The following is an 18,140-nucleotide window of genomic DNA, read 5'->3' as shown; positions in this document are numbered from 1 at the left end:
AGCTCCCAAGCTGACTCTTGACTGGATCAGTTTCAAGCCTCTCACCCCCCCCCCCTTTATTTAAATTCCACCTTTGACCGGGGCTCACTGATGCTAGCCAGGCTTTTCCTGACATTCCTTTGCAGTCCTGCAGGAGATGATTACTGTGGGCTCTGGGTTACAGAAAGCGATGACCCTTTGACCCTTTAGCTCCTGTTTAAAGAAGAGTGTGTCGTTCATATTGATGCTGTGTATTTGCCGCCTCATCTGGGCTTACGGAGGAGAGGTGTACTCACTGGTTTATGTCAACTTTACACAAGACAGCATCACTGGAGAGGCAGGAGCCTCAACTGAGAAGATGCTGTCATAAGATCGGTAGACAAACCTGTAGGGTATTTTCTTAATTAGTGATTGATGTAGAAGGGTCTGGCTCATTGTATGTGGTGCCATCCCTGGGCTGGTGGTCCTGGGTGCTATAAGAAAGCAAGCTAAGCAAGCCAGAGGGAGCAAGCCAGTGAGCAGCTCCCCTCCCTGGTCTCTGCATCAGCTCCTGCCTCCAGGTTCCTGCCATGTTTAAGTTCCTGACTTTCTTCAGTGATGAACTACAGTCCACATTGTGTGTGAGCCAAATAAACCTTTCCTCTCCAACCCAACTTGCTTTTAGTCATGGTGTTTCATCTCAGCAACAGAAACTCTAACTAAGATGGAAGTCAGGGCCTCTGTGTCATTTGCACGGACAGTGCTGACAGCTCCTTTTGGATAACTGTGCCTTGACAGAGGGAGACGTGCCGGCTGTACTCAGGGTGTAAGTCTATCATGTGGTTCACGTGATGGAATGAGCATTGGCTTGGTCTCTCAGCCTAGGCTGGTGCTGATGGAATGGTAGGGTTTGGTGTTGGCAAGCTCACATTCCTGAAGACTTTCACCTCTGCCTCAAAGCTAAAGCATCAGCAGTCAGGCATCAGGCCCTTCTGGATATATAGGGGTGATTTATTCGGGTGCAAATATGCTTTGCTGGCTTTCAAAGGCAAAGACAAAGAGGCTACAGGCAATTTTTCAACTGCTTAGAGGTATCCCAAGGTTGGTGTGTTAGGCGATTAAGTCTAGGCAAAGCAATTCAGACAGGCTTCTTAACTAGTGTACCCACCTGGAACCTTCACAGCACCCCCTCTACCCACCTGAAATTTTCACAGTGCACCTCCCCCTCTACCCACCTGGAACCTTCACAGCACCCCTTCTACCCACCTGGAACCTTCACAGTGGACCTCCCCCTCTACCCACCCGGAACCTTCATAGTCCCCCCCTCTACCTACCTGGAACCTTCACAACACACCCCTTACCCCCCAACCTTCACAGCACCCCCCTCTACCCACCTGGAACCTTCACAGCACCCCCTCTACCCACCTGGAATTTTCCCAGTGCACCTCCCCCTCTACCCACCTGGAACCTTCACAGTGCACCTCCCCCTCTACCCACCCGGAACCTTCAGAGCACCCACCTCTACCTACCTGGAACCTTCAAAACACACCCCCTTACCCCCCAACCTTCAGAGCACCCCCCTCTACCCACCCGGAACCTTCAGAGCACACCCCCCTCTACATACCTGGAACCTTCAAAACACACCCCCTACCCCTCAACCTTCACAGCACCCCCCTCTACCCACCCGGAACCTTCAGAGCACCCCCCTCTACATACCTGGAACCTTCACAGCACACACCCTTACCCCCCAACCTTCACAGCACCCCGCTCTACCCATCCAGAACCTTCAGAGCACCCCCGTCTACCCACCCGGAACCTTCACAGCACCCCCTACCCCCCAACCTTCAGAGCACCCCCCTACCCACCAGGAACCTTCACAGAACATCTCCCATTGCTTCAGTATTATCAGGATTCAAAATATCCCACTCTTCTGGTGTTGATAAGGGGTGGACCTGGGATGTTATTCCATACTTGCACAGATCGTTTCCTTAGTGAACTCTGAAGACCTTTTGAATACTGAGAAATGTAGGCAGAGTTTTCAATGGGACCACGATCAGCTCTGTTCCGCCAACCGCTTCCCAAAATGACCACTCAGAGACTTAATATTAATTATAAATGCTTAGCCAATAGCTTAGATTTGTTTTATAACTTAAATTAACCCGTTTCTCATCTACCCCTTGTCACATGGTGGTACCTTCTTTCAGTGGGACACACTCATCTTGCTTCTCTGCCGGTGACTCCTCAGACTCCACCCTTCTTCCTCCCAGCATTCGTTCAGCCCCCAAAATCCCGCCTAGCTATCGGCCAATCAACTTTTTATTAACAATGATAGCAACGCATCTTTACAATGTACAGAAGAATTATTCCACAGCAGAGGAAATTAGCACGCCCCCCAGTTACAGTGCAGTTATACTTGCCAGCAAGCATTCATAGTCCTGCAAAGTACCATATCTGTACGGGAGCTTGAATGAGATGTCCTCTAGTCTCAGGAATTCGAGTTCCTGGTCCCCAGCTAATGGTGCTCCTTGGGGGACTGAGGAGGTGTGCAGCCTTCTTGGAGGAAGTATGTCACTAGAAGTAGGCTTTGGGAGTTTAAAGACTTTCACCATTTTGAATCGGCTTCCTCAGCTTCCTGCTATTAGTTGAGATGAGAGCTCTCAGTTGCCCCTGCTGCTGTGCCAACCTCCTCCTGCCACAGTTGCTGCCATGGTGGACTCTTAACTCTGGAACTATAATAAACTCCTCTCTAAGTTGCCTTGCTGTGGGGTCTTACCACAGCAATAGCATGGTCCCTGACTCAGCATGTCGCTGGGGTGAAAATCATCTCAGTAGCACCTGGCTGTGAGCCTCCAAGCCACGATAACAACCGTCCATCAAAATATTTGCACAGGTGCAATGGTGGCATAGATGTTGTGGGAGCAACCAATCCCTCTTAACCATTAGATTTAAGGCCCACCCCACAAGATACCTGACACTGTCAGTGACCAAGAACATGTGGTTAGACAGGTAACAGACCCCAGGCGAGAGCATGCTGCATTATTCTGCTAAAAGAACAATGTAAAATGGCTCCCAATGGCCTATTGTACCCATAAATCAGTGCATCACTCAACCCTCATCAGAGAAGCTTCTCCTTACAGTAGGCAGTGACTGATTATGATGTTCGTTATCTTAGAGAGTTTTCCAGTAACTGCACCTAACACCTTCTAGGTTTTATGCCAGATTTTTACTTGTTTTTAGTTTTATGCCATATTAGATATAAATCTAACACTATTCAACAGTGTATTCTTAAAAGATGAGTGATTCCCGTTTATGTGTAGTGTTTGAAGTCCGGTTACATAGGCAGTGTAGATAACAAACTAGGGGGGAAGAACAGCCACTTTTAATATATGGACACTTTAATGTCTTCTACTGAGACAGAAGCCAGAGATGGAGACTGAGGCCAGAGAAGCAAATGATACATTCGTAGGGGTTGGGGGCCAACTGGTTAATGGCAGCATGGAATAGATAAGACTATAGCAACCAGATAGGTGATGTATTGGTTACTTTTCTCATTGATGTGGCCAAATACCTGACAAGAAATAATTTATAGGAAGAGAGGTTTACTTCTGGTCCAGGCTTGAGGGGACAAAGTTCATTATGGTGGTATGGTGGCAAGGACATGAAGTGACTGGTTGCATCGAGGAAGCCGTCAGGAAACAGGGAGAGGACAGAAAGCAGATATAAGCCTTGAGGCTCACCCTTGAGTGACTTACTACCTCTAGCAAGGTCCCATCTCCTGAAGGTTCTACAGTGTCCCCAAATAGCACAACCAAGTGTCCCAGTGTTCAACTCCTGTTCAAACTATAGTGCGTGGTCACCCTTACTAGTGAGATGCAGGAAGTACAAGTTTTATGAGGTAAAGTTGAACTGTAGTCTTCCTCTTCCATCTGTAGCATCGTGAGCAGCTGTAATGAAAGGTACAGAGCTTCGCAGAAGGCTGGATGGGAGGTGCGCCCCACCAGGCTTTCCTTTAGCACGTGGCTACAGAATTACAGGCATGAATACCACTTCTCTGTCTATTTATTCATATGCTCTGTTGCATGATATTCTCCCAGAAACCCTAGTAGCAGAACAAAGGAGAACAAAGATGATCAAACCCTAGTCATCATAATTTCAATATCACTCATTCAAGAGGCAGCATCCTCTTCAAAGAGTCCTTTGGGGCCCTAGCATGTGGTTCAGAGAAGGGCAAGACAGCCTGACATTAGTAAATGACACATGGATGCTGAAGAGAAGGGTGGGGTGTGGGGTTGACAACCACCTCGGCTGATGTGGAAGAGAGGGAAAGAGAAGGTAGATAGTCAGGAGCTTGGTGTCCACATGTATGTGCAAAGGGACACAGACACAGACACACACACTTCAAAAATAATAATAAAAACTGAATTCTGCTCTGTGTAGTTGCCCTTGAGTTCTGAAGGCCAACATGGCAACTTCACAGTCCTCTGGGCTCTGCTCAGTCATGAGTCCTGCCAGTGTGGACAGTCCTGGAAGTTCAGTGCGCAGGAGTTTGAGGACCTTGAGGAAGTCCCCCTTCCTGTTCCCTATGATGATGTCACGTCATCACTAGAGGAACTCAAAGATTTGTTTGTTTCATGGTTTTGCCTGTATGTTTTACCAAATTTTTATAGATTGTAGGATGACGGTGTCAAGCTAAATCGTTACTGAAGAACAAGACTATAGACCGTCACCTGTTTGGTCTGGCTGTTTGAAGTTGGGGGTTCTTTGTCCTTCAGATTAACTGAGGTTCACACTTTCCCATTCTCGCCCCCCTCCCACTTCAAGGCAGGTTACCACAAAAGCAGCCCCCTGGGAATGTTTGTCAAGCTTAGCTGCAACTTCTCAGTCATTGGGCCTTTTTTTTTTTTTTTTTTGCCATTTCTTTATGAAAATTAGCTTATACAGATTTCTTTCTGTTTTAGGCTAGGGAGCTAAAAAGAAAATATTAGATATGGGGAAGCTAGGTTAGGAGATATGAAATTTCATTTTATGTAATTTTTAAGGGATTATGTCAAGCCTTGTGACATTTTTGGATGAGACAGACCTGACTGGCTGGACATATGTGCTCTTCAGGGTGTCGTAGTCATGTGAGAACAACCCAGGGGCCTGGTCTCCACAGCTTGACAACTCTCAGGGGAGCAAATTCCCCAAGAATGCCTTCAAGGCTCACTCAGCCATGCTGTATAGAAGCAGAACATCTCAGGCTTCATCCACTTGGTTTAACTCTGGCAAGCACCCCGAGGAAGCCAGGTCTTTACAGGGACTAGACGAGTGCGGTCTACAGGGTGGCTACATTCAAAGGAATCTTCTCCCTCGTGTCAAAGTAAATGGAAGTGCACTTAGGCTCTGGCTGTCCTTGCCTGATGAACAGAGCTGGTGAAAGGAGACCACAGTCACGTAGTGATGTCCGGCTGCTTCCAGGAAGCCTGTTAGGATTTTCACATTGATGGTTGTTTAACTTGGCATCATAGTGACAGAGTTAAAATCTGCTTACAAGGGGCATATTCCTTCCACGACACAGTGAGCCAGATGGGTGGAGGAAGTGGAACACCGTTTGGGCTTCATGTGGCCTCAGGGAACCCTCACAGAAACAGGAAGCTGTCCAATAAGCCAGGCAAATGGCAGCTACTCGGGGAAGCCTTCTGAGAGGAGTTAGATATTCCGGCAACACACTCCATGTGTGTCCTGCAGCCTTGCCTCTGCGCACACCCTCTACAACTACAGATCAGTAATGGATAATCACTTCCTCCACTGCCCCGTCCACTCTCCAAACGTGGGGTCCGACCTGCCTGCCCTACTCCTACTTGGGTGTTTCCAGAACCAGGAACTTAGAGGCATCTGGTAAATATTTACTCAGTTTCCAATGAACTGGCCTCCATGATCTTTGATTTAAACGAGTAGTTGGTGAACTCTGTGTTCCAGGCCACGACAAGCAAACTCTTTCTGCGGAGGGATGATGGTGTGAAGTGCAGGCCTGGACACAGGTGTTCGGTTCGTCAGCTGTAGCCCCGGAACACCCGCAGATAATTCCTAAACACGTGGGTGGAGCCACAGCCCAATACAACGAAAGCAGGCCATGGACCACAGTTTACTGATCTCATTTCCCACCCTGGCAGTGAAAGAGGAAGAAGAGGAGGGGAACGGAGGAGGGGGCAGCAACTGCAGCAGCTGGGGCGCAGCTACGTTTGTATAGCAAGTCCTTGCCTAGTCTGCCCAGTCCTGGTTCCACTCCTAGCATAAGAAAATCCCAGCATTCATGAGCTGTAAACAGGAGGGGTGGAAGGTCAGGGTGCTCCAGCTTCATCTCATGTTCAAGGCTAGCCTGGGATACAAGAGATACTATCACACACACACACACACACACACATGAAGAAAGAGAGAGGAGAGAGAGAGGAAAGGAAGAATGGAAGGAAGGACAGGAGGCGAAGGAGAGATAAGCCTGTGGTACACAGCCCCCTGAGACCTTTGTTGAGCCCCTGCAAATGTTTATTGACAAAAAGCCGAGGCTAGAATTGGGATTTGCTTTTCTTTATCTTCCCCCTTTCCCCAGAGGTCAACTCTTAGTGCCCGGATCTCGTGACAGTTTCCCATTTTACCCCGAGATGCATGCTGGGGAGTGAGCACGGAGTTCTTGTGTTGGAAGTCTTAGTGACATGAGTGGGCAGTGAGAGACTCCCAAGTGAGTTCTCGCAGAATCACGCGGCCTGCTCTCACGTCATTCATTTCCCAGTCAGATTCAGATGTTCCTACTAAAAAATATAGACCAGAATAGCGTTTAGGTTCTTTTTTTATGGTTACAATAGATATTTATTTAAAGCGAGGCGTCTGCAGAACAAATAATTGTTAAATTGTGGTTCAGGTTGAAACAACTTCATAAAAATATGCCGAGACCAGGCGCATCCACGGGTCTCAACCACAAGGTCACTTCTTCACCCCTTCTCTCTCTCTTCTTTCCCGAATGGCCTCTTTCAGATAGCGTTCAAGGTCACTTCTTCATCCCTTCTCTCTCTCTTCTTTCCCAAACGACCTCTTTCAGATAGCGTTCAAGGTAGGATTTGTCCTCCTCATGCTTTGTCCACTGCTCCTTAGACAAGGTCCAGGGCTTTCTTGATTCGACATCCCGAGGATCTTTATAATAACAGGATGTTTGGACCTCCAGCATACACTGGCGTGCATTCAAAGCATCGCTGCAAACCTCACCTTTCTTGATATCCATCCTGAGCTTTTCACCAGTGCCGTGGGCTGCCTCCAGGCTGCCTAATTAATACTTGTGAGTGGACACATGTATGACTGTAATGTGATGTGTCTGGAAAAATCCAGTGTGAGTTGAGTCTATGCAGCGGTGGGTTGGGTTATAATGAGACCTTTGTGTAGCCTGTGCTTCTGAAGTGTGTGTTTGTGTACAGTTACATGGGCAAGTGCATAGTGAGACGAGCAGGGTGTGAGTGCAAATTCTGCCATTCCCACTAATAATACTGGGTGAGATGTTTTTGCATTCTTACTGCCATTTTCTTCAGCTGAACAAGAAATGATAATGATACCCGCCTCAAACAGCAGCCCAGATGAGTGTGACGTAATGCAAGCATGGCAGATGCTATGATAGGTATTACCCAGGATTTTGTTTGGAAACCATGTGATCAAGAGCACCACTTCCTGTCAGTGGGCCAGGAGCTCGTAGCCTGTGTGAAGTCTACATAAGGACAGAGGCATGCTCCAAGTCTGAAGTCACCAGACTGGCCATGAATTCATGATTTTCCTGCCTCAGTTCCTCAGGAATTGTAGGTGTGAGCCATCATGCAAAGCTCTTTTTATTACTTAGAACGTCTTATTTTGCAGTGTTTTTATTGTGTGTGGCGGTGCACATGTGGCATTGTGCACTTTGAGGCCAGATGACAACTCGCAGGAGCTGTCTCTCTCGTTCCACCGTGTGGATCCTAGGACTTGACTTAAATCACCAGGCTGGGTGGCAGGGTTCTTTACCTGTTGAGCCATCTCACCAGCCCTGATATTTTGAAATTTATCTTATTATCCTGCTTTAATTGTGTAAAATAATGGGTTTCATCACGCATTTTCTTATGTGTCTATATTGACACACACACCCTCTGCTCCTCTCCTGTTCCTGTTCACCCTCCCTGCTGTCTGCTAGTCCCTTCCATCTGCAGTCTCACTGTAGGGGAATGTGGTACGGTAGTGGTGTTGGGATATCCTGACTTATCGGGAAGCCAGGATATACTTAGAGCTGCAATAGGGCAGCTCAGCCCTGGAGGGAAGGTGTCCTGACTATCCAGAAGCTAGGCTACCTGAATCTGGGGGATGGCGGGGGATGGTCTCTCCACAGGATACAGGGATCCTGCCCTTCTCCTGGAGAGCAGCTCCAGCTGAGCTCTGCTCTGTTCCCTTACAGGAGCATCCTAGCAGAGCTATCTGCTTCTTCTCCAGCCCAAGATGTTTCTTCTGCTAACACTCTGCTAAGGGGAAGCCCCCTGAAGAAATATAGCAGTCACCTCCAGCAGCAAAAAGTTGTTACTTTTCCTCTGCTGGCCTTGCTCAGCTCCCCTTAAGGAGCTCCCTAGCAAGGTTCTTCTGTTCTGCTCTGCCTTGCTGATATCCCTCAGGAGTGTCTCAGCAAGGTTTTCAGCTCAGTCCCCAAAGGGACATCCCAGCCAGGTTCTTCTGCTCTGTGCCTGCAAATGAAGGACATCACCCAAGACTCTTTGAGAAAGAGATTTATTAGGGAAGGAGGAATCCAGGAGAGTAGCTGCCTCTGCCAGGGAGGAATTAATGGCAGCTCTTAACTGAAGGATGGAGAGACTTCTATAGGGCCTCTTAGGGGTGGAGTTTTCCCAGGGAGACAGGGGATTGGTTAGTTTTTCCCTGCTCAGTGATTGGTCAATTTAGCTGGTCAGAGGCAGAGATGGCTCAGACTTCATGGCCAAACTGTGTTTCTTTCACTGGTCCTTTTTAGCTTTTTGACTCTAATCTTAGGACCAGGGCATATTTCTTTCACCGGCTCTGATTCTAGGGACAAAGTGTGTTTCTTTGACACTAGTTTCAGAGGCAGAACACATGTCTTTTAGTCCTGGGTTCAGGGATAAAGATGTCTCTCCCTGGGCCAGGTCTCAAATACAGGGTGTGTTTCTTCACTGGCTCTGGGTTCAGAGTCAGGGTGCTCAGTGATTGGTTGGTTTCCTACTCCTGTTGTCCCTTTTACCCTACACTCACGTCCATAGATGAGAGAAAACGTAAAGTGTGGCTGTGTGGAACCGGCTTAGTTTGCTGGTCATGCCCCCAGTTCCATCTTTCTTTCTGTAAAACAAACAAACAAACAAACAAAAACAACAAAAAACGTTAGTTTTATGTGGGTGTGCACTTGCCAGTTGACTCCATGAACCGTGTGTGTGTGTGTGTGTGTGTGTGTGTGTGTGTGTATGTGTATGTACAGTCCGTTCACTCGTTGGGCTGACTCTGTCCTTGGCTACAGTTACTGTCATATGCAGGTCAAATTCAAATTCAGGTCTTTTGACACTAAAGTTTACTCATATCTAAGAAAAGGCAAATGCTGGCATCATTCCCCCCTCGTGTGTGTGCGCGCATGCGTGTGTGTGCGTGCATGCGTGTGTGTGCACGCGCATGTTGGAGTGTCAGAACACCTGCCGTTGTAACCTAACAATTATAGCCATTTGGGTTTGGAAAGCACTAAGTGATGGTCACAGTTTCAGTTCATGAGCTTAGCCTGCCGCTTGACTGCTTTGGGTCAAAAGGAACGTGTACCTTTTGTAAAGAGAGGAATCTTGATGCTTAGATTCATAACCAGATGAGCTTAGACCCAATCACCCTGGGTGCTCAGATCTGGACAAGGCTGTCAGGTCCCATGTTCCCAGCATTTTCATCGAGCCCCTGGGAGATTGTCCTTGGCTCTCCAAGAGTTTGACAGGAAAAGTGAAGTGCTGAGGCCCCGTGGGGGCCATGAACGGTGGGGCCAACAACCCACTTGTTCGGGGCTTTCAAGCCTGTGTTCTGTGCTTGAAACCTCACAGAAAGGGAAGGAAGGATGGTAGTTGGTCACTGCAGAGGGACAGAAGAAGCCTGAAGTCCAGCTCTGCTCTGGGAGCGGGTTTTGGTGACCCGAGTCACCTTTCTTCCCAGGAAGCACACCCTGTCCCCAGCTGAGCAGTAGCTGTCTCCTGAAGTCTTCTGACATAACTTGCTATTGCAAGAGTGGCTCACTTCAGTGAGGACATGCCAGTGGGTGCCAGGCGCCCCAAGTCCTGCTCCTGGGCTTTCCCTCCTTACCCAGTGCACTAGGTGTGCTTGGTTCCTGAGAACCCTGCTGACACTCCTGGTGACTCTGTGTGCAAGCAATGCGTCCTCGGCCTTTTTTGCCACCATGTCCCACATCCAAACCCACCTTTTCTGCAACTTTGGAGAAATCCTCCTTCACTTGCTTCTCAGCTCACAGTGCTGGCCCTCCATGCTCGAGAGCTGCTTGCTTACAGTCATGAGTGATTGCCGTGGAAGGAAATGTTGAGTGAATGCCTGCACCCACTGCAGCATGCTGGTGTAGCTTCCAGGGTGTGGGGCTTGGACAGTTGGTACCAGTGTTCAGGTGGCATAATATAGAAAATCAAATTCTGCTCTAGCTGCTGTTGGAGTTACGTGTCTGTTCTATAAATACAAATATTGTGTGTATGGTTTTGTTAAGTACATTTTATCAGTCATTCTCGTTTGCTTCTGTTACTGTAAAAAAGAAAAACACCATGACCAATAGTTCCCTGGGGGGAACAAAGGGTTTATTTAACTCATAGGTTATAATCATCAGGGAAACCAGGGAAGGAACTCCAGGCAGGAACCTGGAGGCAGGAACTCAAGCAGAAGCCATGGAGGAGAGCTGTTTACAGACGTGCTCTCCATGGCTTGCTAAGTTTGCTTTCTTACAACATGGGACCCCCTGCCCAGGGATGGCACTGCCTGCAGTGGGCTGGGCCCTCCCACATCAATCATTAAGAAAATGTCCCATAAATTTGCTTACAGGACAATCTCATAGAGGCATTTTCTCAAGTGAAGCTCTGTCTACCCAGATGACCCTAAACTAGTGTAAAGCTGGTGAAAGACTAGCCAGCAAGCACATTAATCATGATATGTTTTTCTAGTGTGAATGGCCGCATGGGGTTCTCTTGTAGAGTTATAACCAACCCCTTACTCTGTTTTTGCTTATAATAGAGATTGAATCTAGGCATGCGTATTCTAGGCAAGTGCTCTACCACTGAGCCACACTTCCAGCCCTCTTTGACCTTTTCTTTTGAGGCAGGGTTTCACTAAGTTGCGCAGGCTAGCTTTGAAGTCACTGTAACCCAGTCAAGCCCTGAACTTGTCATCGTCCTGCCTCAGTTTCCCGAATATCTAGGATTTCAGGCCTGCACCACCTAGCCTGACTCCTTGATTCTCACATGTTAAATTCTTTCAAGCATTTTCATACTATAGAAATCTTATCTAAATAATGTATATTTAAAATGAATAAAAACTGCTTTTGTAGCAAGAAACACATTTTCCATAAGAAACAGGTGTCTCATGGCTGTGGTCTTTCCTGTTCTTGGGAGGACTGATCAGAAAGGTGGAGGAGGTGATTAGGTCACAGCTTCTACTTGCAAAGACATGTGACCGCCATCTTTTGTAGAACAGGGCGATGTTTTTTCTAAATCTGAAGTTCTTATTCCTTCTTGACAAGACTAGGGGGAGATTTGGGGCCCTTCATAGAAGGGGGTCAGGCTTGAGGCTCCCTCCTCATCATGCTGCAGTTGAATGAACCCCTTCTTAGAGACCTCGGTTTACCATTCCAAAAATGGGAATTTTAATATTATTGCAAGTGGTACCTGCCCTTTGACCCGAGGCTTGAAAGATGGATGCAAGCAAGGGAGGTTGGGAACATGCAGTGAACTCACAGGCCACAGGTGGGAGCATCACAGTCGGTGTTGTAGAGTAGTGAGTCCAGGAGAACGTGGGGCTCCTGCGTGCACTTTCCGCTTCCTTCTTGTTATGCTGGGATCAAACCCAGCACCTTGTGTATGCTTATCATGCACTGTCCCACTGATGCAACCCAGCACCTCGTCACTGGACACACGTCCCTAGCAGAGACAAGGGTGCTGTCTTGAGGAAGTCTTTCCTTCACTCGCCCTTCATTGCTGCCAAGCAGCGGCAGCGGCGGCGGCAGCAGCAGCAGCAGCAAATCACTGCTATTTGCATGGTTTTTATTTTCAGTCCTTCCAGATGTAGCCTGGCAATGAGCCTGAGGCTAAGCACTTTCTGATAGAGCTTGTTCTGTTTTTCCGCCCTTCCAGACAAAGAATTCTTGAAGGAAAAGGAAAAGTTGGAAATGGAGTTGGCAGCAGTGCGGAGTGCAAGCGAGGACCATCGGAGGCATATTGAGATCCTGGACCAGGCTTTGAGCAATGCCCAGGCCAGAGTCATCAAGCTGGAGGAAGAGGTGAGAGCAGCGTGGGAAAGGGACAGAGGAGAGACGGGAGAGTTGAGAGGAACCCCCCAGGTGCAAATGAGTAAAGGGTTTTCCATCACGGAGGCAGGCAGAATCTGAAAGGCAGGTAGTAAGAGCATGATCCAAGCAAGGCCCCACACCCACCCTGTTGGTAGGCAAGTGCCCAGGACTGCAAATGATTGGTATGACCAGAAGCTTCTGGTATCAGTAGAGCAAAGGAGCTGCCATGGCTGGGTCTTTGTGCGCCCAATTCTAAGGCCAAGAATTAGTCAGGAGGGTTGGGCTGGTGCCATACCCTACACCCTGAACCCAGGAAATGCTGGTTTAGCAGTCTGAGTGAAACCAACTCTTCAGCTTAGCTTTGTCATTGCATTGACTGTCCCTTTTACCCCAAGAGAGGAATCCAAAGATCATGTTTAAGGTGTAAGCTATGGACTCTGGGCTGTAAACTGAGGCAGGAGGAGGAAAGGGGTTACCTGCAGGCCTGCACCTTGTGGCTCCCTGCAGAGGTGGCTGGCACTTCTGTGATGAGGCACCCTAAGCAGACATCATCTTGGTAAGTAGATGCCAGCAAGTCTGGAGGGCAGCAAGAGAGCAGACCAGTACTTAGCCTGGTGCTTGGAACAGAAGGCAGTGAGGGCTGTACCCCTTAGGTTCATTTTAACCTTACAAATTCCATGTGAAAGCTCAGATTTTAATACCAGCAGGAGAATCCTGAGTGGCAGCCAAGAGCATCTACCTTGTCATTGTAGAAAGTGCCCTTTGACCTTTGACAGTGGGTCCACTCTGAGCGAGGGAGGCCTGGACCCCTGTATTGTTGTCTGTATTGTTGTCCTCAGTAAAATCACTCTTGAGGGCTTGTCTCCATGCATGGAACTAAGGAAATTCAATTTTGTAAACTCTTTCATTTATTCCCTTTTAAAATGTATTATTATTGTGTGTGCATGGTATGAGGAGGAGGACATGTGTCATAGCATGAATATAGAGGACCCATGTCATAGCATGCATGTGGAGAAGGACCCGTGTCATAGCATGCAAGTGGAGGAGGATCTGTGTCATTGCATGCATGTGGAAGAAAACACATGTCAGTATGTATGTGGAGGAAGACCTGTGTTGTAGCATGCATGTGGAGGAGGACCTGTGTCATACCATATTGTGAAGGAGGACATGTGTCATAGCATGCATGTGGAGGAGGACACATGTCAGTATGCGTGTGGAGGAAGACCTGTGTTGTAGCATACATGTGGAGGAGGACCTGTGTCATACCATACATGTGGAGGAGGACATGTGTCATACCATACATGTGGAGGACCTGTGTCATACCATACATGTGGAGGAGGACATGTGTCATACTATACATGTGGAGGAGGACATGTGTCATACCATACATGTGGAGGAGGACCTGTGTCATACCATACATGTGGAGGAGGACCTGTGTCATACCATACATGTGGAGGACCTGTGTCATACCATACATGTGGAGGAGGACATGTGTCATACCATACATGTGGAGGACCTGTGTCATACCATACATGTGGAGGAGGACATGTGTCATACCATACATGTGGAGGAGGACATGTGTCATAGCATACATGTGGAGGAGGACATGTGTCATAGCATACATGTGGAGGAGGACACATGTCATAGCATGCATGTGGAGGAGGACACATGTCATAGCATGCATGTAGAGGAGGACCCAGGTCATAGCATGCATGTCGAGGAGGACACGTGACATAGCATGCATGTGGAGAAGGATACGTGTCATCGCATGCATGTAGAGGAAGACCCATGTCATAGCATGCAGGTTGATATTCTTGCACAGCAAGCACCTGCTGAGCCATCTTGTCAGTCCTTCATTTAGTGTTCATAGACCTCGCAGAAGTGAAAGTCATTTATGGGCCGCTGAAATGTGACTGGTCACTCTCATGGCTCTTGTCACTGATTCCTAAACTCTGCCATGGTCTCCTCTTGGCCTCACTTTTATATGCCTGGCTGGCTGGGTGAAGCTCTTTGTAAGATGGCTTAGGTCTTGGCTATCACTCCTACTCTCTGTTCTTACACAGGTTTCTTTGGAAGGGTTTTGATTCATCTTGGATCTTGTACCTACTGCTCCCTTCGTACTACTTTACCTGCTATTGCAGTATGGACGTGGAGCCAGGCTAGTGAGAGTCGAGCGTACAAGCTCCCTGACATAGCAGCTACGTGACCATGACCCATCACGGTGCCCATTTGCCCTCAGCTTTCCCATCCACCCAGGATAGTATATAGTATGGTATATAGCTTAGTATAGAGTGTGAAGGTGGTGTAGAGCATGGCAGGAGTAACTGAGAGACAGCCTACAGAGCACAGTGCCTGGTACCCTAGTGCTCTGAAAACTCCAGCTGGCAGAATGGCTGTCACAAATCATCCTCATTGGGAAATCCTCCTTGCCAGCCTTCAGGCTGAACCCAATAGAGGGGCAGAGCCCCACGTTCGAGGATCTTGCAGACGCTCAGGGATATGCGCCTTCACTTAACATTAGCACTGAGGACTGGCCGGAAGCTGGTCTGTCCCAGGCACTGGAGACACACTGCTCACTCCAGCTAACAGACGCCTAGGTGTGCATGGTGGAACACCACAGCGTTTGCTCCAGCACGGCCGCTAGCCCAGGAACCTGCCTGTAGTCTCTCAGAAGCGAACAATCAAGCTCCATGAAAGAAAATTACCCCAAAGTTGGTTGTAGCTGTCCTCTCCTGGCGCAATCGGAAGGGCTCTATTAATCCAGTGGCTCTGATAAGGCTGAGCAGAAGCAGGCATGGCTCACGGCGGAGCCTCCCTCAGCAACAGGCTGCCAGACCAGGCACGTCGCTGCCCGACTGTGTGAGTGTGCTACAGTGCTGGGCTGAGTCACTCATAAAGAGACAGGAAAACAACATCGCTGTCTTATTGCAGAGCACCAGATCCAGTAAATGTTTTGGTATGATTTCTTGGCTCAAGTTGGTTCCCAGGAAGCTAGAAAACACCTGGATTTCTGAATGTGAGCCAGACTTTCAGAGCAGGACAGCACCCAGTATTGAGGGTTAGGATTGGCCCTGTGGGTGCTGACACTAAACCCGTGCCTGATGGTATGTTTATGCAATCACCTCACATTCATTCGTGGCCTCCGGTGCTCACTGTGCCCTTCCTGTCCCTGTAGGAAGCTATTCAGCTGCAGAGGAGAAGGTTGTTCCATTCACTAGCAAACGCACAAAGGGGCACATGTTTGTATGCATACATACAAATCATATATATGCATATATATATATAATTCCTCCATTGTAGAAATAATTGTAGCATGTTCATTACATAATGTATTGTTTTATTATTTATACTTATCATGTATTACTTATAGAAATAATTCTTTACTAGAGAAAATTAGAAAATAATAAATTTCTTATTCTTGCAGGAAGAACCTTTCTGCCATACAGATAAATGTGACAAGTACTTTAAGGCTCTTTTCCAGGCTTTTTTTTTTCATGAATCTATGTATAAGTAGAAGATACAGTTGTGATAGTGTAAATAACATCTGATTTATGATTTTTCATTTAACTTTAGAGACTAAGTATTGCTGATCTCATTCCAGCGGCTGTAGGTGCTATGATTAAAACCAGTAATGAGGCAGAGAATGCAGAGCTGTTCACAAGGCCCATAGCAGGCCGTCAGGGGACCTTCCATCCCTAACCTCCTGGCCCTCTTGCTGTACCTCCCACAGGCTCATGAGGGACAGAATGGGGCGGTGCGCACGTCACAGTTCAGCTGGGGTCTCCAGCTGTGCTCCGGCCCAACTGTAGCGCTGACAGGTGTCCATTCTGTACTGTTTCGCTGTCTCCCTCAGCTACGAGAGAAGCAGGCCTATGTGGAGAAGGTTGAGAAGCTGCAGCAGGCCCTGACCCAGCTGCAGTCTGCATGCGAGAAGCGGGAGCAGATGGAACGCAGGCTGCGGACCTGGCTAGAAAGGGAGTTGGATGCTCTGCGGACACAGCAGGTGAGCGACAATCAGATGGCATGGCGGCTTACAGATCCACCTAGGAGCCCCTTGAGGGCCGTCCAAGGGACTCTGCACCTACATGGCCTCCAGGGGGACTCGGGTCTCTGACTTGAGCCTAGAAAGAGGGGACCGCACTTTAGGTGACCTTACATGGGGGACGTTGATTTAATGGGCACGCAGGATGAGAATACAGTGGCGGAGGAGGACAGGTGAAGGGCAGGGCTTTGAAAATGTTGTGAGGCCAGGGCAGCTGGGTGCTGCTCTGGAGGAGTGTCTGTGGGGTGAATTCTGATGAGGTGATGCCCAACCATGGAAGGCACTTGGCCAAATGGGGAGATTGGCTTTCTTCTGTAGCCAGCAGAGAACCAGCACCTGGGGAGAAGTTCAGGTTAGGGGAGCCTGTGGTAGATCAGAGAAGAGCCCCTAACAGGGCTAGGTGGTAAAGTCGGGGCTTCCCTGAAGTCTCCAAGTGATGACACTGGGAAACCAAGGCGCAGCTGCAGGTAAGGGTGAGCAGGCGTCACATTGGTCACTGAGTTCAGCTGAGGAAGGCAGGGTCATGTTGGTCACTGAATTCAGTTGGGGAAGGCACTTAAGGCTCCCTGTAATAAGACATCTGCTCTGCCTACTACAGCTGGTCTGAAGCTCAGCTGTGAGGAAGCCCTGAGAGGGCACCAGCCCAGGGTCCATACATGTCTCAGCAAAGAGAATTCCTGCGGGAAACGCCAAGTCAGGCAAGCCAGAGGCTCCAGCCTCAGATGTGCTGGGGCTTGTCCAGTATGCTGGTCGTGTGTCAACTTCACGCAAGCTGGAGTCACCAGACAGGAAGGACCCTCAGTGGAGGAGATGTCTCCATGAGATCCAGCTGTCAGGCATTTCCTCAAGTAGTGATCAGTGGGAGAGGGCCTGGCCATGGTGGGTGGTGCCATCCCCAAGCTGGTGGTCCTGGGTTCTATAAGAAAGCAGACAGCAAGCCAGGGACAGCAAGCCAGTAAGCAGCTCCCCTCCATGGCCTCTGCATCAGCTCCTGCCTCCAGGCTTCTGTCCTGACTTCCTTTGATAGTGAAGAGCAATGTGGAAGTGGAAGCCAAATAAACCCTTTGCTTCCCAACTTGCTTTTTTGGTCTAGTGTTTTGTTGTAACAATAGAAAGCCTAGCTAAGCCCCCTGGTTTTCTAGGGAGGTGGGAAGCTCTCCCTGCAGCTGCCTGGGGTATTTGCGAGGCAGGCTCCGTGGAATTGTCTACTGGATAGGGCCGAGTGGTTGAAAGCATGTCCTCTGGTCAGCTTAGCTACAAAGCATGCCAGGTCTTTTATCTTAGGTGCTGTGAGACCAGACTCAACTCTAGATGGATTTAGATGAATTTGGGGGAGGGTGCCAGCTTACAAAAGCCAGCATAGAGACTTATTATTGTTATGAAAGCTCGGCCCATAGCTTAGGTTTATTTCTAGCTAGCTCTGGTAACTTAGCTCATTTCTGTTAATTTACACGCTGCCGCGTGTCTCATGGTTAGTTACTACTCCTGCATGTCCTGCTTCCTCTGCATCTGCTGGTGACTCCTGGTGGCTCTGCCCTTCTTCCCAGCATTCTCTGCCTAGCTATTGGCCATGTAGCTCTTTATTAAACCGATCACAGTGGCGTATATACACAC

General features: G+C 48.5%; 1 protein-coding gene across 3 annotated transcripts in view; it reads left to right on the top strand.

The window, feature by feature from the left end:
* Amotl1 (angiomotin like 1) overlaps positions 1-18,140 on the top strand; it is a 111,384-nt gene that overhangs the window by 75,288 nt on the left and 17,956 nt on the right. For all 3 annotated transcript variants that reach the window (XM_057766691.1, XM_057766693.1, XM_057766692.1), the window contains 2 exons: positions 12,330-12,475; positions 16,338-16,487. In XM_057766691.1, coding sequence (XP_057622674.1) covers positions 12,330-12,475; positions 16,338-16,487 — 296 coding nt within the window. The remainder of the gene's footprint in view (positions 1-12,329; positions 12,476-16,337; positions 16,488-18,140) is intronic.

Source organism: Chionomys nivalis, chromosome 4 (assembly GCF_950005125.1).
Source record: "Chionomys nivalis chromosome 4, mChiNiv1.1, whole genome shotgun sequence".
Classification (NCBI taxonomy): Eukaryota; Metazoa; Chordata; class Mammalia; order Rodentia; family Cricetidae; genus Chionomys; species Chionomys nivalis.
Note: the sequence above shows the minus strand (reverse complement) of the source record. Positions and strands in the feature narration are given on the sequence as shown.